Source organism: Neopelma chrysocephalum, unplaced genomic scaffold, assembly GCF_003984885.1.
Source record: "Neopelma chrysocephalum unplaced genomic scaffold, ASM398488v2 Primary Assembly neopelma1_65c, whole genome shotgun sequence".
NCBI lineage: Eukaryota > Metazoa > Chordata > Aves > Passeriformes > Pipridae > Neopelma > Neopelma chrysocephalum.
This window is the reverse complement of record NW_020897724.1, coordinates 894,399-917,047: the sequence shown is the minus strand read 5'-3', so window position 1 is coordinate 917,047 and position 22,649 is coordinate 894,399. Positions and strand designations below refer to the sequence as shown.

General features: G+C 39.2%; 1 protein-coding gene across 2 annotated transcripts in view; it reads right to left on the bottom strand.

Annotated features, from left to right (window-relative positions):
• The window catches only part of PDXDC1 (pyridoxal dependent decarboxylase domain containing 1), a 28,531-nt gene that overhangs the window by 2,600 nt on the left and 3,282 nt on the right, over positions 1-22,649 (bottom strand). For both annotated transcript variants that reach the window (XM_027684310.1, XM_027684309.1), the window contains exons 2-23: positions 19,956-20,029; positions 19,348-19,413; positions 17,975-18,058; positions 16,882-17,028; positions 16,156-16,345; positions 14,579-14,647; positions 14,031-14,109; positions 13,428-13,512; positions 12,509-12,557; positions 12,301-12,402; positions 12,018-12,143; positions 10,888-10,938; positions 9,615-9,678; positions 8,206-8,294; positions 7,422-7,527; positions 6,216-6,387; positions 5,502-5,620; positions 4,533-4,654; positions 2,796-2,888; positions 2,610-2,706; positions 1,839-1,943; positions 786-1,030 (exon numbers count right to left, since the gene is read on the bottom strand). In XM_027684310.1, coding sequence (XP_027540111.1) covers positions 786-1,030; positions 1,839-1,943; positions 2,610-2,706; positions 2,796-2,888; positions 4,533-4,654; positions 5,502-5,620; positions 6,216-6,387; positions 7,422-7,527; positions 8,206-8,294; positions 9,615-9,678; positions 10,888-10,938; positions 12,018-12,143; positions 12,301-12,402; positions 12,509-12,557; positions 13,428-13,512; positions 14,031-14,109; positions 14,579-14,647; positions 16,156-16,345; positions 16,882-17,028; positions 17,975-18,058; positions 19,348-19,413; positions 19,956-20,029 — 2,334 coding nt within the window. The remainder of the gene's footprint in view (positions 1-785; positions 1,031-1,838; positions 1,944-2,609; positions 2,707-2,795; positions 2,889-4,532; positions 4,655-5,501; positions 5,621-6,215; positions 6,388-7,421; positions 7,528-8,205; positions 8,295-9,614; positions 9,679-10,887; positions 10,939-12,017; positions 12,144-12,300; positions 12,403-12,508; positions 12,558-13,427; positions 13,513-14,030; positions 14,110-14,578; positions 14,648-16,155; positions 16,346-16,881; positions 17,029-17,974; positions 18,059-19,347; positions 19,414-19,955; positions 20,030-22,649) is intronic.

The following is a 22,649-nucleotide window of genomic DNA, read 5'->3' as shown; positions in this document are numbered from 1 at the left end:
AAGGAACGCAACGGTGCCTTGGTGATCCTTCCCAGGGGTGGGAGCAGGGAGCTGGTCAGGCATGCAGAGGCACTATTTCTTTCTAAAAGGCTTAGAACTCATGAACTCGGTCCCCACTGTCCCCAGGGCCGTGGCTGGGTGGGTGAAGCACAACAGCAGAACAAATGGTTGCTGGCCAAGCACTCCTCAGTGACCCCTATTTACACGGGCGCCCGGCCCGCCCAGCGCCCGCCATGGCTGCTGGGCAAGGTGCTGGATAAGGTAACAAAAGGGAAGCAGGTCAGTAGTGTGACTGCAGGAGAGGTTAAACTGAATTGTAAATACTAAAAGAGTGAACAACTGGCAGTTGTTCGGGTTTTTTTTTTATAAGATGTAGTAGCATAAGATCATTGTATAATTATTGGGTGCAACTGTATTTTTAACCGTGTGCATGGCTGATGGGTTCGTTAGCAGGTGTTACCATGCGTAGATTCCTGCAGGAAGGATAATTGCTAAGTGTTTTTACAAATGTTTATGAGCACTTAATAAATTTCACTACTGCTTTGGTGACACCGACATGTAGAGGATTAAAGCAACTGTAACAAGAGTATGATAAGACAAATCTCTGTCCCAGGGGAGGGAATTTATATTTGTGCAAAATCCCAGTTAATAAGTTACAGTAGTTATTACTGTACTAGTGTGTGGCACTGTTCACATTTTCAATGCATCATTAACACCCTGCCTCCCTGGGCAGGGGCTGCCTTGGCAAAGTCTGAAATCCACACTGAATTTTATCTTTCACTTGCTTGTTCCTCTCCCTTCGTGCAGTCAGGTGGTGATTTGTCACTGTGAGTGTCCTCAGTGTTTGTCTGTGCCTGTGCCACCTCCTTCTGCTCCTCTGGTATTTCTGTCTCCAAAGGTCCTTGCTCCTGGCTGGGGGATATAGCTGGGGGTCTCTGATCCATCTTCTCCAGGTCATCACAGTGGCTGATGGAACTGGTCTCACTGAACCCATCAGAGCTTCTTAGAGACCTTTTAAAAGCTTTCTGACCTGCAAAGTGTTTGAAGCACACAGTACCCATGAAGGCAGCAAACAGTGCTGTGCACAAGTTCAAAGGAAGTATTGTAATTCTACAACTGCAAAAACATAGGTTTTGTTTTGGTGCTACTTTGTACCTAAATACAGACCCCCCTCCCTTGCAGTTAGAGACAGGTCTGCAAAGTAAAAGCAGCTGTCCTTGTATCCTGTATATGCAGAGACAGGTAAAACGGAGCTGAAACCAAACTGCCTACACACAACAATGAAGTCATTCCAGGGAAAAAACTTGCATAGAAAACTACAGGCTGGAAGCCACCAGCTCAAAAGGTGAGTTAAAACTGTGGGTTTCCTGCCAATCAGATCAGCATTAATTACTAATACAACTATGCAGAGAGTGCCATAGATTTAACAGACCTTCACCTTAGAAGGATTTTGTCCACAAAATATTTGGTAGCAATAGAAATGCAGTTGCTGAAGTACATGATTACATGATGTTATGCTTTTATTTCAAAAAGAACTTTTGGCTTGTTGCTTGCTCATTTTTAAAGCTCAATAACCTCATAATATTCTAGAGGAAGATTCCAGATTTCATGGACTGTTGTCAGCTAATGGGATAACAACTTCTTGTAGGCCCAGGAAGAATTTGTGGGGAGAAAAGAGGTTGGGTGGTGGTCTGCGTCATGTGTACAATAAGGTTTTTAAGGCAGTAGAAGATGAGCTCCAGTTCCAGATATTAAGAAAGATGGAAAATCATGTGGTTCATCCTGTATCAGGATGTTTTAGCGAGTTTTAGAAATTTAACTAAGACACAGAAACTCACCAGGAAGTCTTTGCTTTGCAATGCTGGAAGTGGGAGTGGGTGGTGGAGTGGTGCCTGTTCCTTGGGCCTTTGACACATACGTGGATTCTGTGGATTCCAGAGAGCCTGTGGGTTAAAAAAAAAAAAAAAAAAGAAGTTGACTATAACCCAGGCTGGAGCAGTTTTCTGTTTGCATTTGTAAGGTATGTAACAGTCTTCTTGTTAATGCACATTTCTGAAAGTGCATGTGCTGGTTGAGTTCAACCTGCCACGCAGTGGGGGATCCATTTCTGAGTACCCGGGGACACGAGCACTCACACTTCAAAAATGGATGGTTTCCCTCACACTCACAACACTGCTACACCCTGCAGGCCCTTTTCCTTTCTCCCCTGGGCACTTGACATCTTCCCAGCTGCAAGCTATGGAGCAGTGCACATGGAAGGGGTATCTAACCAGCATTCTCAGGGGAACCTGGCTGTTCTCTGCTGTCAGGACCTGCCGGTGCATCCAGAGTCAGAAAGGCCCCAAGCACAGCAGGAAGTCTTCCCTGCAGGTTACAGACACACAGACAGCCAGGCCAGGTGTGACAGACACTGCTGAGTTCAGGAATATTCGTTCTTCATTCTGCCACAGTATTTTTACAGTGGAAATTTATAATTTCAGAAAGTATTATGTTGCTACGTCAGTCTTACCGATGTAAAAGCTTAAAGGCAGCTCCTTCCACATCACCAGACATAAATTACAAATATGTTCTTGTACATCCTGAGGGTGGATCATGTCAGCGAGCCCTACCTGCTGTTAAATTGAACGTCCTTCCCTTCGGAGAGGCTTGGAAGGGGGAAAACCAGTTCAGCACAGAGCCCACCACAGGAATCTGTCGCAGCACCCCCTGCAAAGCACAACCCAACACTGGCTGGTGAGCAAGTGACCCCTTTGTGACAAGTTATCTCAAGGTACAGCTGATGTTTAGAGCCTTACCTCCTCCAGAAGTCGTTCTTCATTTGCTTTCTGAAGCTGAAGCTGTGCTTCCTGGATCCCTTTTCTAACAACTTCAGTCATGTTTTCCAACAGCTAATAAAACCCAGAAATAATTATATATATTATTCAGCCTTGAAATTGTCTTTTCAGTTCAGGTTTTCAGGATCTAGACAGGGTAGTCAGATATTTTTCTAATTTAAGACAGTATTTGACAATCTGTTTCATTATGACTGTAAATTAAAGAATATACAGGCTTACTGTAGGATTTTTAACAGATAAACCCAGAGGAGAGAATGTAATTTTAAACAGGAAGGGTACTTTTTTTTCCTTAACACTTAGAAATTAGCCTGTGACCCATAGTCTTCAAAGACCTGCTTAGCAACTAAGGTGAATATCTGGGAAGAATTTTTAGCTTTATAGAGCACATTTTGGTTTCTAGAAGCACCTGGGACTTAAACCAGCCTCGCAGCAAGTCTAACAAGGTATATGTCAGCCTAGCTTCCCTTGGTTTTTCTAATTTCATAAACAACTGCCACTCTGGTCCCTGTGGCAGCCCAGGCCAGCACCAGCCATGTTTTACACTGCAAAGGACAGGCAGTTCACTGGGAGAGCTGCAGGGGCAAGGAATGAACAAACCCAAGAAATCAAAAAACAGAGCCTCAGTTTTGTTTGTGCAAGACAAATGCCAATTTCTATATATTTATATGGGGTTTAATATTGCACAACGTCTAAATTAGACAGGCCCTTCCTCCAAAATGCCCAAAATTTGTGTTACTGTCACTTAATAAAAGGAAAGAGAGGAAGTTGCTCCTTCTTCCTGGGGGAGAGGCCAGTGAGGAACTGACCCCCACGGAAAGCTCAGTACCCAGAGGCACTGGCTACAGGAGGGAGTGCAGGGGAATTGCACCTGGAACACCAGGAAGAACCAGTGTGTTTTCTGGTCTAGTCAAGGTGCTCATCTTCACTTTTGGTTCTGGGTTTTACTGTATTTACTTCATGTCCTCAGGGCAGGCGGGAACTGATGTAGGTTTTTTCTAAAAGCCTCCCTCTTGCACCAACCATCCCTCAGCTAAACAGGGCAAGTGGCAACATATTCCTGTGGGCAGAAACAGGCCAAGGAGTTCTGAAGTTCTGCTTTTTTTTTAGGTGAGGAAATTAAATGTCCAAGAATAAAGGAAAGAAGGGACAGATGTTCATTTGTGATGCAGGTCATTTCAGAATTCTGGTTCAGAGAACATTTGGAGAACTCTACTCAGGTAAATGCTTTGACAAATAGGAGTTCCATCATCAGCTTTATTACTTTAATAGATAATTTGTAATTTCTGGTTTTAAGCCACCAATTTAGAGGTTTTCACATATTTTAGGGCATAGTTTTATCTTAAAACTGGTATATAAAGAATTTCAATCCCACATCAAGCAGTGAAGAGAAACACCAGTTCACAATCAACCCCCACCTTAACTTTTGTTTTTTGACAGCTTAAATTTTAGTGACAAAATGAGTCTATTTCAGTACCACTGAAGTTTTTCATTAAAACTATTGCACACAGGACCACGAACACAAATCCAGACATCCACAGGATATCACCATCTGTAACAGAACATTACTTCCACAGTAATTAAGACTGTTGTGGGCAAGTACAACTTTGACATTCACAAAGAACAAAACCATGTCCTGAAGCCAATATGAAAGGGGAAAAAAAAGGGTACTGAAATATTCTGTGATTTATTAATACATACTCTGGAATTTTCTTCAATTTCTCTGCCTGTTGCTGCAATGGTTTCAACCAACTCTGACACATCCAGATCCTCCGTGACCATTCCAATGTAAACACAGTTCTTCTGCCCCCCAAATTCTGGACCTGTGAGCACAGGGAGAATCAAGTCTTTGTGATGTACAAATCTGGCACAGTCTTGCAATGGCTGCAACACTCCTGTGTGTCAATCTGGAAATCCTAATACACACACCCCCTTCAATAATTAAGGGCAAGATCTGCATGGGTATAAATTATGTAGACCAAAAAAGTTCAGCCCTGGGGGTTTTCAAAGACAGAAAACATAATCTGAGCAAGAAAAACAGTGGGTATTTTATACAGTCAAGGAGTGTATTATAAATATCAGTGTTAGATATGCTTCAAACTCCTTCATTTTTTGCCATGTACAGCTTACTTGGTTCCACAACCGTAGGGCATTAATTCTTGAAAGCTGACTGGAAAAAGATCAGAGTTCTGAGTAAGCAAATTAATGCTATTGCAGCCATCATGTGGCACTGTGTAAATGTGAAAGTGCTGCTAATTATCACAGAAGTCATCTGAAGCTTTTAATCCAGCTACAGAGAGCAGTGAAACCGTCAGTGCCAGTGGGTTTGGAATGAGATCTGCTTTTCACTAGATCCAGCACAACCTGAGAAGGCTGAGTTTACACAGAGGGACACTGCAGCTTTTAGTCTTTCTGACAAGGAAACTCTTCTTGGTCTAGTTGCCCATAAATCAGTTTTCACAAGTACTTCTGGGAACAGTGCACCTTGATCACTTGGTGAACACTTCCCAACTGTAACAGGGGGGAGGAGAAAACAGTTACAGATGTTCTTTGTGCAGTACCCAAACAGGCAGCAGCTAATTTTGCACTCTAATGACCTATCAAACCATTCTAACACAGCTAGGACAATGACTGTTAGCTTGAACAGAAGTTTTTAAATAGTGCAGTTACCCAAAGAAAAAGTGAGATCTGACTCCAGTTCATTTAACTTCTTCAGAAGTTCTGTATTGATTTTTTCTAGTTCTTTTTCTTGTTTGTCATCATTCTTCTCATCACTGTGGTAGTTGTACCTTCAAGCCAAGAAATAGTAATTTTACTTTACAATACATACAAAAACACCTGCACATTTAGCACGTTTCTACAAATTCCTGTATTTTATGACTGTTACAGCTCAGATCAGCAAGTTTACTGGCATTTGTAAACAGAGATTCTGGGGTGGGGCGAGTCTGCTACTGCTAACTCAACACAATACATTTCTAGTTGATATATTGATTATACTGGAACTGTTTTGACTATACAGAAGCCTTGGAGGTTTTTTTCCAAGTGCTGTTCAGCATATCAGTGAGTGCCATTACAGATTAAAAATGTAAGTTACCCTTGGCTAAAAAGAGGATGCACTTGCACATCACATATCCCTCTAACAGAGCCACACACTCCCTACAGTGCTACAACTGGTGCCCTAATTTTGCTAAAACAGCTCTTCAGCTTTTCTTTAAAAAACACTATCAAACTAAATAACATTATAAAGCCCTCAAAAGCTTCAACTGGGTGCAAAGCCAGATAATAACCAGCAAATGATACATCCAGAACACCACTGAAGAGACCACATATTTCTGCCTGTTAAAGCACAGTCTATCCAAATACAGAATGAAGAAAATAATTTACCTTACAACACCTAACCCTGGCCAGCCAAGATCTTCAATATACAACAGGCCAACTGTTCTTCTCACTTCTTGCTCAAACTCCTCTCTCAGCTGCAGAGTGCTTGTCAATACCGGGATCTTCATCTTCAAGCAGTCCACCAACTGATCAATGTCTTGTATTTCAGTTCCTAAAACTAAAGAGCAGATGTGTTAGTGAGTGATATATGTGATGGACATCACAGAGATGTCTGAATTAAATAATCTGTGAAGAAGCCTCTCTGCAAGTCAGTCATAAATAGAATTTACAGATGGTATTGAGTATCTTGATCTATGTGTTTTTCTTCAGTTATCTATCCCCTGATACATCAAAATTAAAAGACGTAAGGGTTTCATAAAAAGCTAATAAAAAGGATTTTCTCATGTTACAAACTAATAAGGATATGTTACAATATCCTTTTTCATTACCTCAGTAGCTGGCATCAGAAAAAAAATCCTCTTCCCATAGACCAGCTGGTCATGAATTAGCTCCCATGCTGGTTTAAAACAAAACATCCCAGCATCACCAAGTAATTTTATTCTAAAATCTGTTTTTCAGTGCACATCAGGACCCTCTCACATGAGCCATCCCCCCTACAAGCTAACAGGAGATACTGCATCACCCTGAGCCCCTGCACAAACTGCACTGTGCATCTGCCAAGGCTAAACTAACTAGCACAACAGTGCTGGCTTAAACATGACATTTAAGACACTTTCCAAAACACAGGTTTTGGAAACCAATAATTACAGAAAACCCCACAGATTTAGTAAATACTTATTCTACGTAAGTAGCTATATTTTGAACACAAGCACCTGGCAGTGTTGAAGCCCCTGGGTAGAAAGGTCAGGCATCTGATGTTTAGCAGCTCAGGGAAGGAATGTAACTGTTAGAAGCAAACAGCTTCTCCCCTTGCTTTTCCTCATGAATTTAAAAAATAACCAGTAAAAGTCTCTCTCTGCAGAGGTGGTGAGGCAATGTCACCCACAACAGCTGAGCCACCACTAATGCACCCAGTGCCAAGGTGCAGCAGAACGATAAAACTGAGACAATTTTGTTTTGTTTTGTTTATGAGGAAATCCTCACCACAGGGGAGGAGTTTCTTGAGCACCCCTGCTTTTACAGCAGGAGACTGTTGTACAATCCTGCAGCAAGTGACAGCTTTTCCAAGGGGTTGAATGCAGTGAGTGTTACCTGCAGAAGTCATCAGGGGGCTGAAACGCACACACGTGCCCTCATCTTCCAGCTCTACCACATCCACTCCACTGGCAGGAACCAGCTGTGCCAGCTGCTCTCCCAGCTGCAGGAACAGGGCACAGTTAGAGAAGCACACAGAGCATCATGACTTCCTGCAGCCCCTGCCTCAGGCTGTGCCCACAGCTCAGGGGAACCCCGTGCAAAGAGTTCTCCGTATTTCTCAAAATCAGTTCTTGTACCAAAACACTTCAGGCTTGCTGGGGATATGACTCTGACATATTTGTAAAATTGAGAAAATTCAGGATAAGCTACAATTGTTACAAATCATAAGTTTCTGCAGAATTGTCCCTGCCATTAAGTGTGCCATGGTCACAGCACAATCAACCCATTCCAGCCATGTGCTCAGCTCTTGGACAGCACAGGTTTCTACAATTTACCCTCCAGAGCTGGAAAATAAGGCTGTCTATGCAAGAATACACAGACATTGTCAACAGAGTGTCTGGCTGATTTAAAAGAATTCCAGAGTTTTCACATATTCCCACAAGACCAAGAGAAAAGTCAACAGCTTAAGATGCAGGAATGATTTCAGTAGTAATTACATGTAAAATAATCAGAAATGTGAAAGCAGCTTTGCTTCAGAGCAAAATAATCTTTTAAATCCAAAATACCCTCTAGTTTAACTTTCAAACTAGTCTAACAAAGGTTTTATAAATCCTGATGAACCCCTGAACCATTCCACTGTCACTTCACTTTCCCTGAAGAGAAAAGCATCAATTCTTACCCACTGATTGAAAGTGTCATAAATGTGTCTTTCATTGCTTATGATGGGGTGCTGAATAGTTGAGGCCTGTGCAGCATGTGAGGTCTGATCTGAATCCAAAGACAAAAAAGAATCACAGAAGTGGATTTTTATTTACTTAATTAAACAAAAGGCAACCAAAAATGTAGATAAAAGACAATTACATTTCCTAGATAATGTAATGCATTTACACCATGTTCTGGGCCTCAACCAGACCAACAAGGACTTCTTTGCAGAGGTATGTTGAACATGATAAATACTAGAAGTAAAACAGAGTTGAATGTAATTGTTTAAAAAAACCCTCAGTAAAATACTTCTGAGTTTTGAGGTTCAAATGCCCCAATGGAAATAAAATCAGTGTTTTCACAAAGCAAAATTCTGTCACAGCAGTCTGCAATATTTAATTTGATCCATTCAGCTTTTTTTTTTTTCAATCAAGTTTTAATGATTACTTGGTTTTAAGCCACACAAAGATACTACTAAGAATTTAAGAGTCCATTATAAACATAAAACATGCAGAAATGGACATTTTACATCCTTGTAATTCAGGTGGGTGGCTTCTCCCTAGGAAAGCTTTTCAAATCAATGTACAAAGCAATCCACCAAGTCAGTGGAGCTGGATGAACAGGTTTACTTTGTGAGTACAACCATTAATTAGATTAAACCCCAAATCAATACTCCCTCATGCCCAACAAAAAAAATCCACAGGCAATTAAAACCAACACTTACAACAAAACCACACATTCCTCTGGCAGTGTTTTGCCTCAGCCATGGACATGTTCCCCCCTCAGGATGTGCACATACAAACAGCACAGCAACATCCTCTGCTGTAACTGAGGGGACAAAATCCTCTTTTCTGGGAGCACATCTCAGTGCAGGTGTCCTGCTCAGAGACACGTGGTTCCTGGATACCCATGACAGCATTTCCAGAGCTGTTCCTAATGTGTTCTGCTGGTTTTAATTTATTGCAACAGCCAAGTGTAACCAGTGAACCAGAGACACGTGGTGCTTGCCACTGCCACAAAGAGTTTGAAAGGAACAGAAAACCTGAACAAACCAAGAGCTTCCCCCACCAGTACAGTCAAACACTGCAGCTTGTGAGAGACTTCCATCATCTGCTCTCAAGATCAAAATCATATGCAAATCTCTCCTCACTCAAGAAGGCAGAAAATTACTTGTTATGAAAATTTAAAACACTGCAGTCTATCTAAAAAAAGCAGCTGTCACATGTATGGATTCCGTCACTAGATTATGACCAGCATTCACAAACTTTTAAAATGCATGTTACACAAAGTGCACTACATAACATTTATTCATTTAGTGAATTATTGGTTTAAAATACTGTAAAGACTTTTTTTTTGTGTGTGTTCAGTTTTCAATAAATCACATACCTCTATTTGAATATTCCTGGAAAAACTTGAAAACCACCACTGGTGAACTCAGTTCATCTTCAACCTTAGAACAAAAAAAAAAAAAGATAAATTTTCCTGTATTTTTTAAAGATTTAACACTGTGCATAATAAGGAATTATGCACAGTGTTAAATCTTTAAAAAATACAGGAAATAATTCCTTATTATGCACATTGTGAGCAGAGCATTTTGTTTTGACAGCAGTAACAATGTTCACACTATCTCAGTATTGGAAGTGAACTCCAGGAGTGGAAGCAAACATCTCTAAACACAGTAAAGTAAATCATTAGTCATTTAAGGCAGAACTGTATTAATTTAAGGTATGCATCTTTAAAATTTGGGCACTATAAAGTATAATATCTAAACATGGTGATTAGCAAATATACTATAGCAAGTATTAAAAAGTTTATTTAGTTTTGAGTATTTTCAGATATTAACATTAAAAAAATTCTCTTGGAAATCACCCCAGAATCACTGGGAAACATCCAAGAAGTTCCAGCAGGAATAATAAGATTATAATTGATCCTGCCCTGGGGATAGGAGAAATGGACTGGGCAACTGGTGGAGGCAATCTGAGGCTGCATTTCACAACCCTAAAGATGCAGGATTTGTTTAAGTGGAAAGGGTAAGTGAGACAGTAACTTGAACTTCCAAGGCCATTAATACTCTAAAGCTTACTCAATAAGCTGACTACATTTTCTATACATCAAATGTCAATTAAAATTGGGAGCGTGGGGGCAGGGAGTAAAATCACCAAACCCTGTTGGACACAACATCTCACAGAAGCTGAATTTGGAATGAATATATTATAGGTAATTTCTAAAGCTATTTCTGGTGTAAAAACCTCAGCTGGGATAATTTTTGCATAAAATTTCACAGGGTTCTCAGGACAATCTCAACAGCAGGGTAAGATGCAGACAGAATATGTTAAAGAGTCTTATGGAAAACTGGCTTCATAGATGTATTACTGAGAAAATCCATGCTTTAAATGGAATTAAATCAACTTCTGAACACAATTTCTGGATGTTACTCCTGATGTCAGCTCCTGAGTGCATGAGCACAGAGCAGTGGAACAAACACAATCTAGAGGTCACACACAAACAAGCCATTTCACTGAACTTGGTCAGAAAACATCTTCAAAACAATGGCTATGATTTAAGTAATATTTTTAAAATCTATTTTAGTCAAAGTTATTCTTATATTTAACAGACAGACACTAAGTTATATAACCAAAGCATTAGAAGTAGACTGTACCGAAGTTTTAATGAAATCCAGGTTTTTCAGGTTTTCCAGCAGCCTTTGACTCTAGAAGACCACAGCAGAGGGGGAACAAAAATGAGAGAAACACAGTTTTAGAAGTTGAAAATTATTCTGAAAAACATTTAACAGTAATTTCCTATTTTTGAACAAACCCCTACAACACCTCAGAGACTCATCCAGTTTTTATTTGTAAATTTAGAAAGTAAGAGAAAAATATTGTCTGGTTTTAGTAAGACACTGACTACAGAGTGATTTGCACTAAAATAAAGTCTTGGTGTATTTGTTGACAAAGTTCCAGAGATGTTACAACTCCAGTGACCAACTAAAGCAGCGCTGTAGCAAAGTCAACCTTCTCAAAGCCATCACAGCGACTGGTTCTGGTGGCTTCCTAACATGTTCCTCTTACAAAAGACATTCTTACATTGTGGTTTAAGACTATTAATAGACTATTATAAAAACTAAGATCAATCTTAGATGCCACAAAATCTTAATGACTAATGAGGCTCTCTCACTCTTTTAGGTCTTTCATGCCAAGAGCTTCTTCACTAACCACTACAGAGACTTCTCATTTCCATTTTGCCCTTCTTTGATTTTCTGTATGTGCTGCACCTTTAAGGAAGTGTTTTGTATGTAAAAACACATTTTGTAACTAACACATTATACTGGACCTTACTTTTACTAAGGTAAGGACTCAACTTCAAAAACAGTGCACTTCCACTGTATCTCAAGAAATGTTTTGAAGTCCTTCTTCCTAAAAGTAATTTACTATTACTTAAATAAATATGATACCAAGCAGAGTAGGAAAATAAGAAAGCCTTTTTCTCAACAGCTTTCAAGCAAAAACAGTTAAGAGAGGTGACAAAAAAAGGAAGTGACTATGTTATTTCACTTGTTAGAAAGAACAAAGACTGATTCTGTCTTGATTAAAAACAATACAATCTAACAGTAAAAGCACATCCTTCCCCAAAACACTCTCCTCTGCTTTCATCATTTGTAACAATATGAACCAATGTGCTCTTCTGTCAACAACTACAGTATTTTTAGTTGATTCTTCTACAATGCATCACAGCCATCAAAAGGATCTATTGACAGCTATCAGGACACACTCCTGAGCTGTTGCTCACCAGCTGAGAGGCGTGTTTGATCCTCTCCACGATGCCATCGTGGCCCAGGTACTGCAGGGAGAGCCACAGGGGCAGGGCACGGAGCTTCTCCACGGGCTGGCTCGATGTCAGCCCGGCTGCCAAGGACTAAGGAGGAAAATAAACAGAACACTATTAACCTCTCTTCAATGCTGCCATCTTTGCCAGCTTTTGCAAATTATAATTCAGATGTTTATCAAGGACAAGACACTACACCGTGATCAAAATCAAAATTTCAAGGTCTTGACTGAGAAGCTGAACTCACCAAGGATGGATCCTCGTGTCTGTAGAGTGTCACTGCAGGCACAGCTGGGAGCCCCAGCCAGGAACCCAGGGTAAGAGTCATGCTGTCACATTTTGTAGCAGCCTGAAGTTTATTACAGTAAGCAGAATGTAAGCCATATATATTTTGATTAGATCATAACCTTAAAATCTAGAGCACATTATTAAGTTTCTAGCTAGAGTAAACATACCAGTACAGAAGAGGAGACATAACCCAAAGCCAAAGTTGCCAGATTCACACTGAAAGAAAAAGTGGGTTTAGAACATATTAAATATATATTAACAGACAGCATTTTAATCTGCAGTTTAAATATTCTATGTTGATGTGTAAAGGGAGGTAATTTCTGTTCATATATTTTTCATTAACAATGCAGTAGATGTTGCTACTTGGTATTCCAAGACTGAAAATTCAAAAGTAAAAATCCATTTCAATCTAAAAGTGTTTCCGTCCAACCTTGGGGGAAATCATCCCCCTAAAGTGCTACTCATAATTTAGCATCAATTTGGTATCAGAAATAAACAGTAATGCAAATATAACACTATACTATGAACCAAGAGAAACAGTCTCTCTACTCCAGGCTCAAACTTGGAGCACTGGAGTCTTCACCGACATTGTCGAAGTTCTTGGACTCTCATTTCCTCTTGGTTTAATCCCTCTCTCAGTTATGATGCACACTGCACTTGCTGCAGCCTTCTTGACAACCTTCATAAAGTGTCATTTATTCCACACTCATTTCATTCTCCCTTCTCATTCTCAATAATCACTGTAGAACGTCCTCCCTAACTTAGAAGGTCTTTCAGGTCTCCCTGGCCTAGAAGGTCTTTTAATTCACACTTCAAGCTCTTCAAAGAAAGGGCAGATAAGATTACCATATGAATAAAAGCAATCACTAATCTATCTCGAAATAACCTCTCCAATTAATTCTTCCTATGTATGTAAATCAATTTCTATCTCAAAATGACCAAATTATAACCATATAAAACGCTTAATATGACAAAAATAAAGCTGGCCCTGTGGCTCCCTACCAGCTGATTAGCTGTAAAATTACGTGCTAAGAATTAGTTAAGACTTTGTAATGAATACAGTTATAGAGAAATAAATTTCCATACCCTTCCACGTGGAGCCACATGTTGTACTGCTCACAGAGCTCCTTCAGCCGGCCCAGCTTGTCCGTGTGCCCCGCGCCGGGAGTGCCTTGGTTGGACAGGGACAGGGAATGACAGAGGGTCAGCCTGCAAACCAGGGCTCTGCATAAAGCACCTCTCGTACTGGTTAACATCTCAGATATTTTTTCAACTCCAAAGCAACTAACAGTCACCTCCATCATTTGTACTTAGAGCAAATTTTGTTCACAAGCAGTTGCGTTTAGTTAACTAGAAGAAAAGTGAAATTTTTCAAGCTGAAGTTGATGGTACATCCATCAAAAAACTCTGAAGTGTTAACGTGAAACTGATTTTCAACAAGAGATTTGCACTCACTAAAATAAGTTATAGTCATATTAATACATCAACTGACGTAAGCAGAACTGCAGCAGTATAATCCAACTTAAAATCAGCTAAATAAAAACCCCTCTAGACAGATAATTATTGTGTGGTCATTAAGATATCTCTTGATACGCAACCACTAAGCTGCTTAAGCAAATATATTTTTATTTATATATGTATTTGTGAAATAGCAGGGTTTATTTTTTATTGTTTGTTCATAGCACTTACCAGCATTGGCCACAAGCAACAAAGGCAGTTTTCCAGACTCAACATCATCTTTAATCACTCTGTCCAACAGAGCAACATCCTGTTATCAATAAGAAAACAATATGTTTGTCAAACACCAAATTGTTTCTCCTGAAGTGGAAAAATGCATTAAAAATAGAAATGGACATGATTGTGGCTTGCAGCTTCTTCTTCTCAAAGGCAAAATAATCTGAAGGTCAAATAAGGCACTTGTGAAAAATACAACATAGATGCCTCATGTAGTTTGTAAAGGTACCTCTGAGTACTCGTGGTTTAGAAACCTTGCACTAAAAAGTACCTTACTTAAATACCATTAAAAATATTTTGCAAATTACAAGACCAGGATCCAAGCTGCTTTTAGAAGATTTCCATCTGTGATTTGTGCAGCTATAAAACAGAAGACTTAGAGGTTGAAAGTATGTTAACAAGCTTTTCCTGACAACATAATTGACATTCATTTAATGAGGCTAAAAAAAAAAACCAACAAAAAAAGAAAGCATAACCAAAGAGCTCAGGAAAGACAAACTTACCATTTGGTGCTGAGATCCAAACATAGTGTTACAAGGCACACGGCACATGCAGGAAAGGGGCAACCCTAGCTGCAATAAAAATGATGGAATTTCAGCCACTGAGAAATACTCATTTCCTGTGTTCACAGAAATACACAGAAACCAGTACGACAATAAAAACTTTTATTTATGTTATAAAGTAAGCTTCCTGCTAAAACTTATAATCAAATTAATAGCAGAGAAAAACGATAGTCAGCTTTTAGTTGACTCGTCAGCTGCACTCAGATTTCTCAATGAGATCCCCGTGTCCTGCACAACGGCCTAAACTCAGCCCTTTACTTGGGCACCCCTGCAGTCAACACATCCTGCAAGCAAATGTGTGCTCTGTGCCATGTCCCACTGGAAGGTCACAGTCACTTCACTAGACAAGTGAAATCCAGCTGATCATTCCTACCTATCATCAAACAGAAGATTCAGCAAAATAAGAGAACTACAGTTACAGACTCCTTTACTTTTACCCTTTCATCTAAAAGAGACTGAATTAGTGTCTGATAACTCTGTTCCAGTTGCCTGCACTACAATATACATTCCTTCTTGAAATTGAAGATGAAATGTTATCACTTTGAAGTTCAATGATCACCTAATGGCGGCCAGGTTACCTTACACACAAAACATAAGGCACCAGTGTTACCAGCAGAATCTACTCTGTACTCAGAAGCAAAAGGCTCCCAAAATACTGATCCTTAGCACCATTTTCTTGTATCAAAAAATTTCCATCAACAACTCTATGCAACATTTGGCTTACCAAGGACACTGACTTACTCAATGAACTTTTACCACCTACTTCCCAAGTCATTTTGGCTGAGACAAGTTCCATCTATGATACCATTTTCACTTCTCTGCAGTCCACATTTTTGATTTGTGAGTAGTACCTCTGCCAGCCATTGCCAAGAGTCTAAAAACCAAAGGCCCCAAGAACTCGACTCTTCTTTTCAGTGCACGTTGTGTTTGAAAAATATCACCAGTGCACCAAATGTTAGACAGGCCATAGGAAAGTCTCTATATGGCTCAATAAGCTTATTTAAGTCTACAAACACTCATGCAAATAACTACTTGGAAAAACCAGTAAGTTTTAAGCATAATTAGGAAAAAATGGGTTTCTTTAAAGTGCTGGGTTGTGGGGGTAATCTTACTATCCCAAACAAGACCTTCTGAAATTGGGTCAGCACAGCCTACTCCTCCCTCAACAGTGTTTCTTTAAAAAATAAATAAATATTTATTGAACATAGCAGTAGAGGGGCATCATTCAGTACTAATTTTGCAATAATTCAGTGTTTGCAAATCCAGTATGTTTGGGCTCAGGTCTATTGCACCATGGCCAACATCTTATGTAAAGCACAGTGCAATGTAGAAACAATCACTCATTTTTAAAAAAGTTAGCACATAGGATCCTTTCACTGGAAATATGCAGAAAATTTCTCTTCCTCCCACTGTAATGCTGCTGCAAAACACAGGCAGTAAATGAAAACTGAAAGTATTTTTCCCAGACCTACTTGCAAGCTCTGCTTGCAGCCAAATCCTCCACTGATTGACTTTACCTGATTGCAGAGAGCTTGGCCCAGGCCTGTTCTGGCTGCAGAACTGATGTATATGACAGGCTGCTTAGAGTAAAGCACGTTAAACCCTTCTATTGTGTAATCGTCATAGCGCGTGTGAATAACGAGGCGACAGATTTTTAGGAGACCTTCACGATCATCTTCATGATAATAAGCTGATCCATTTTCATACCTGCAAGAAAAGCCAAGAAAATATGACCAACAAAACCAATAGCCAGTCTAGTGACTAAAATAACACTGACCAGTAAAGGAGCTCAGCAGAGGACAAATGATAAAAAACCTTTCTCTTCTCCCAGGTTAAAGCAGATTAGAAGACAACTTTGATAAGACAGGCCAAGATTAAACAATGAGCCTAGTATATATTTTCATTTAGACACAATGATAGAATAAGAAAGGAAAAACATCTGGGTTCCTAAGATTGCCTTTACACAGTTCAAAACCATGCTCACTGAGAGTAGAGTGCAGGAGGAAACACACTAAAGGTTTCATTCTGGTGTTAATATATATGTAAATTCTGGACTGCTAATTTTAAAGAGAATGCAACCTGACATTCTTTAGGCTAAGTTAAGGTTCTGTTTCAGACCTTTCAAATATTTGTAAGTTTGTGGCACAGTGTGTTGGTTCTTCTGTTGACATGCCCAGTCCAGTCACACATTTTTAAACAATCATCACTCCCTAGTCACACGTAACTTATTCCCAGTGACTCACCTGAAAAGCCTGCAGAGCCAGAGAGTAGTATCAGAAAGGATCCTTGTTGTAAGTTTTCTCAGTCTTTCCCTGTCCAGCACAGATATATAAGCAGCCAAACTATGTCCCAGTAGAGCCATGTGACCCTGTTCACCAACATTTTGGAGTCTGCAAGGCAGAACAGAGTAACTGCCAATGAAATACAGGCCAGGGACATTACAGTAAATTTAGGTTTATGACTTTTTAATGTAGAGTGGCAGAATTCCTTGACATGCAATTTAAATATTTAGCAGAGAGAAGCACAGTGTATGACAGTCACCCTCCTGCCATTGTGCATTACACACTGAGCTGTCAGTGCACACAGAAGCTCTTGCACTGCACTTGGCCCAGAAACACCTCAGCTGCCTTTGAGCCCATCAGCCAACACGAGCTGGAACTAAGCACCTTATCTGCACTGGGACTTTAAAGTGCAGCAAACACAAACCCTCTCTCTCCCCATGCAGAGGACACTCAGGAGACTTAATAGTTTTAAAGGCACAGCTTTTATTTGTTTCATGGGGGTTTTTTGTTTGTTGGTTGTTTTTTTCTTATGGGTTTTAGGTGTCTTTTTAATCTCCAAAATGTTCTTCAGATATTAAGTTTTCAATTATCTTCTGCAGATTAGTTAGTATTATTTCCATTTGACAGAAAAATGGAAACAAATTTTATTTCCTTTTGTTTCTAAATCTGCAGAGATACATGGTAAAAAAAATTATAAGTATTCAAAGCATTAAGACTTTCAGACTTAACTTTCAGAAAGTAGAAAAAATGAGCTGTCACATCAGAAACAATTCCCTCGTATAATTCAATTTAGTAACTAGTAATGAAAGCTTTATAATTTTAATAAAGCCAAGCCTCATGGATCATTCTGCTTTATTATACAAAGTAAGGTGCCATCAAAAAGTTACCTGGTTGCACGATATTTTACACTTGAAAATATTTAATATTTAAATATATAGAAATTATATATACTTATACATATATAGAACTTACACTTTAATGTATAAGCTCTATAATAATCAGGATATAATAAAATCAGGTATCCTCCACACACAGTAATTGATATTGGCCTTACCGATAGGACTGAGAAGTTTCCTCTTCCTCCTCTCCATGCATCAGGTTCTGAACTAACTGAAGTATGCTCACCATATCCTGGCCACTGGGAGGGGAAAACAAAACCCACATTAAAAAACAAAAAGGAAGGTAAGTCCCAGCATCTAAAAGAGGCCATGTGGGACACTGCACAGCGAGACATGAAGACGACACTGCACTTCTGCTGAATGTCGAGAACAGCAACAAAAACGGCTCCTTGCTCTCAGAAAAGAGACCACAAAGATGAGGATGCTGAATCAGTGAATTCAAAACTCTACCTAATTATTGTAGGAGACTCAGAAAAACAAATCTTCTGATATCTGAACACTTGGACTGAAAAGTCTGACTTGACAACATTACTGCTCAGAGCAAAGGAAAGGAGTTTCTAAGGATCCGCATTTTTCTGCACATGAACCAGGTTCAGCTCATAACTCAGCACAGCTCTTAAACAATTACCCACAAATATCAGTTTCTGGCAAACACAAGCTACGTTAGACTTCTGACATGATGCACTCTAACATGGTGAAACTGGGAAAGATCCACATCACCTTTTATGATTTCAACTAAAATTTACAGTAGTGTAAGAACTTACCCTCTGACCACTGAAATTGCTTTTTATTCATAGAAAAGATAATTCAGTGTCTCCACTCAAAAACAGGTTTATCTTCTGTACACTAAAGACTTAAACAGTTTTTGCAATACTTTCTGTACTGCTAACCTGAACTCCTGCAGCACTGTCTTCCAAAGAGGACACAATCAATTTACATCTTAATTTTCAGGTACAATGGTCTTACCTGTCTCATGCACAAGAGCTCTGTTTAATTTTTGAAGACAGCTGTGCTGAAAAGGTGGGGGGGTTGTTTTGTGGTTTTGGGGTTTTTTAAGGTTTTCTCTCTTATCATCCTCAGGTTTTTTTTTAATCCAGGTGCTTTAATTCAATAGCAAAAGTTTGTTTATGTTTGCTTTGAGTTGCAAGCACAGCTGTAGGCATCAATACTTCATCAGATTCCAAGAGTTTACAATTTCAGTTACCAAGGACAAGTAATCTTTCTTTCTTTTTTGTCCCTGAGTATGGAAATAGTTGGTATGATGGTAATATTATTTTTTCCCCTATGTGACTATGGGAAAAAGTTTATTAATAATGCCTGGAAAATGTTAATGTTTGCATTGGGGTGTCCTGTGCAGGGCCAGGAGTTGGACTTGATGATCCTGATAGGTCCTTACAACTCAGTATATTCTACAGTTAATGATTATACATGATATATGATTAATACTAAAGTTGCCTGGAAGACAAACACACTATGTATATTTTACAGATGTTGAAAAGAGTATTATCTAAAAATTGTTGCTGCCTACCTGCCTTGGAGTGGTCCAGGAATGTCCTTCCGTGCATATTTCTTTTCATTTTCCTCCTCCACTTTTCTAAGTTAAAGACACAAGAACAAACTATGCATTTAGTTTGTGGTTTATAACATCAAATAAGTAATTGACTTTGACTTGCAGAAATACATACTGACATGTTTGCAGCCTGTTTCACTGACAACAGGTTCATAAACAAATCAGATGAGACCAACACAAAAGTTTAGCTCAGACTGAATTAAAGAGTTCCCAAGTTTTGGGTTTTTGTTCTTAAACAGAAAGCTTACAGAAAAGTCTCATACATACACTAATTAAAAATTACTCGCACTGCAATAATAATAAAAAAAATCTCACATCTCTGAAAAATCAGGCTCACTGGACATGTTCTGAATATTACAGAACATGCATAAAATTACGTACATTTACTTTAAAAATCCCATCATCTGAGAAACAACAGTGATTTGTAGAGGTGTAAGCTTCAGAATGGCAATATGACCTTAAATTACTAAGAAAATGAGTTTTTTTCTGCTTAATGCCAGCAACACCAATAACCCTCCCCTTAGCACGAACAGCTGCTGGGTTTGTATTATACCCTCTGCATGTACCTCTGATTGTCTTCCAGCATCTTCATGGCTTCATTCAGATTCTTTCCCATTTCTGCCAGAGTAGGGTCAACCATCTTTCAGGAAAAAGAAAACAACTTTTAAGAAAAGATCAAAAACCATTTATCTTACTACTGTCCCCACAGCATCCTCAATACAAATTCATGCACTGACCAGATTCTTTTAATAAGCCTGTAAGTAGTCATTTAAAATATCCTGAACTCAAAATATACAAAATGAGAAAATCCTACTAACCTAAAATAAACCAAAAGAAAACTCAACTGTGATGTGGGGTTTATTATTGATAGATCCAATCTTTTTCTCCACAAGGAAAGTCAGATTTTTTTTTCAGACAAATAAATGTTCAAGTGCTCCTTATAATGCTTGAATAAAAAAAAGTATGTCCCATATTAGTTATTTTTTCCCCTGAACCAACGATCACCTCAAAGACAAGCAAACAGCATTTCCCAAAGAACTACTTCTGCTCTGAAGAAGTCTCTTTTATGAACTTTAACCCAAGAGGCCTGACAGAAGCTTGTGACACTGACACAAGAGATCTGGACAGGAACATTTACCCATTTAAATGGGTAAATCCCATTAGATGCCCTTTGAAGCTTCCAGAGAATGTGAAAGGTGTCATCTGGCAGATCAGTGATCAATATTGAATGGTATTTGAAAAATCAATATGCCCAAACATGAAGGTAGAAGGCAACACCACTGGTAAGACCCCTCACATTAGACAGCAGAGAACCCTGAAATACTCAGGTGACCCTGTTAGAACCTCTTCTCCCTGCCTCTGCAGAGCCTCCATACATTCAATACCAACCCTTTTTCAAGCCATCAGCCCACCCACCAAAGCCTCTGGGAGTTACCCCTGCAGGCTGCTGAGGTTGGGGGGTACCAGGGTAAGGGGTAGGGGTTGTTTAAAGAAAAAATCCCTAACAAGTTTAATATTTGAACATACACTATCCCCACTGCAGGGATCTAGAGTAGCTTGTCTGCTAAGGTATTTTAGCAGCATTATTCCTACATGCCAACTTTCCATCACTGCTGATGGAACACATGCATCAGAGGCAAATGCCTTTGCTCATGCAGATGCAGACACAAAAGCAAATTTAATCACTGAAGGTAATGGGATTCATTTAAATGAGGATTTTACACTATTTTCATCTGGAGGACTGATCAAGAAACAAACAAACAAAAAATTTGAGACCTACCATATGTTCAAAGACTATTTTTACCAAAATATTTTGAGATTTAACTCATCATAGCAAGTGGTTGGTGGCTGAAAGAATCAGTAGCCAGGCACGGGCACGGTGATCAGACCCAGACTGACAGCTCTCTATCCTATGGCTTTAGAAGTGGCCAGTAACAAATGTTTGGGGGAGGAACAAAAGAACAGTGCAAATATTGAGTAATATTTTCCCACCAGAACTCCCAGCATTCAGCAATAAATAGGTTTTTACACTTCAGTCTTCTACAAAATCCACTGGGTATGAAGGCCAAAACTTAATCTAGTACTGAGTGAAAAAGCAGTACAAATACAAACAGTTCAAGAGCTCATCACAAGGATTAAAAAAATCCAAACACACTGCAAGCATTCAATAGTGAGAATACAATATATATAGCTAAAAGAAAAACCTAAATATAATCTTTGGCAATATTTCCACACAATTGCAGTGGTTTGCAGAGTTGCACCACATCAAAGAAAACCTGAAAAGAAGTTCAGGAAAAAAAAAAACCAAACAGTTTTCCTCCTGGGAGCCCTTAAGGGAGTAAATGACAAGACTAATTTGCTGATTGTGACTATCTCACATAATTTAATTCAGGCTGCCATAAAACATGATCAGTGGCTGGAATGCAGTTACTTGTTTGAAACTCCCTTAGCATCACGTGCCAGTGTTCAAACAGCTCTGTTGTAGATGAGGACACAAGATGCAGAGGCTTTACAGAAAGGGCTCTGAGCTGCTTTTGTTTGCTACCAACATCAAATTCACATCATATGTTACAAACCACACATGCTCACCTGTGACTCATCCTACCTCACTAATAATTACTCACCTATGACACCCTCCTGCCAGTAAGCTGGCAGAGTAAATACATAAAATACAGCTTCAAAACTCCTAAGAAGATACACTAAGCTCCATAAAATGCTATGAAATCCAGAAAGTCCTTGAATTCTAATGTGGGCTTAATTGGGAAATGAACCCCTTCTGAATTTTTCCAATTGTAAGTGGATATGCAGCAACTTAGTTTCTCCCTTGAATTATGGGAAGGGAAAAAAGCCCACCTTTTACTGCTGCATGCTGAATTTTATATATATATATATATATATATATGCTCTTCCTCTGCTCACATTAGTAAGGGCATGGAGGTGGGAAGCAGGAGATCTGCTTATTTTAAGCAGCAAGAAAAATAGGTGTGGCAGAGTTGCAGCAAGAAACCAATTAGTAAAGAAAGGTTTCTGAACCCACTTTAATAACATGCCATAATAAAGTAGTATATTCCTTTACTTTTGTCTGTTAATAAGACAAAGTGTGTATAGAATCCAATCAGAAATAAACTGAATACTTTTTTCATGGTTTTAAACTATTTTTAAAAACGACTGGTGGATGAATTCTTGGATATCACCTCCTGAACCACAGGAGAACACACTTTTTGAGGGGGTTAAAGCAGCTGCACTCAGTCCTTCCCCTG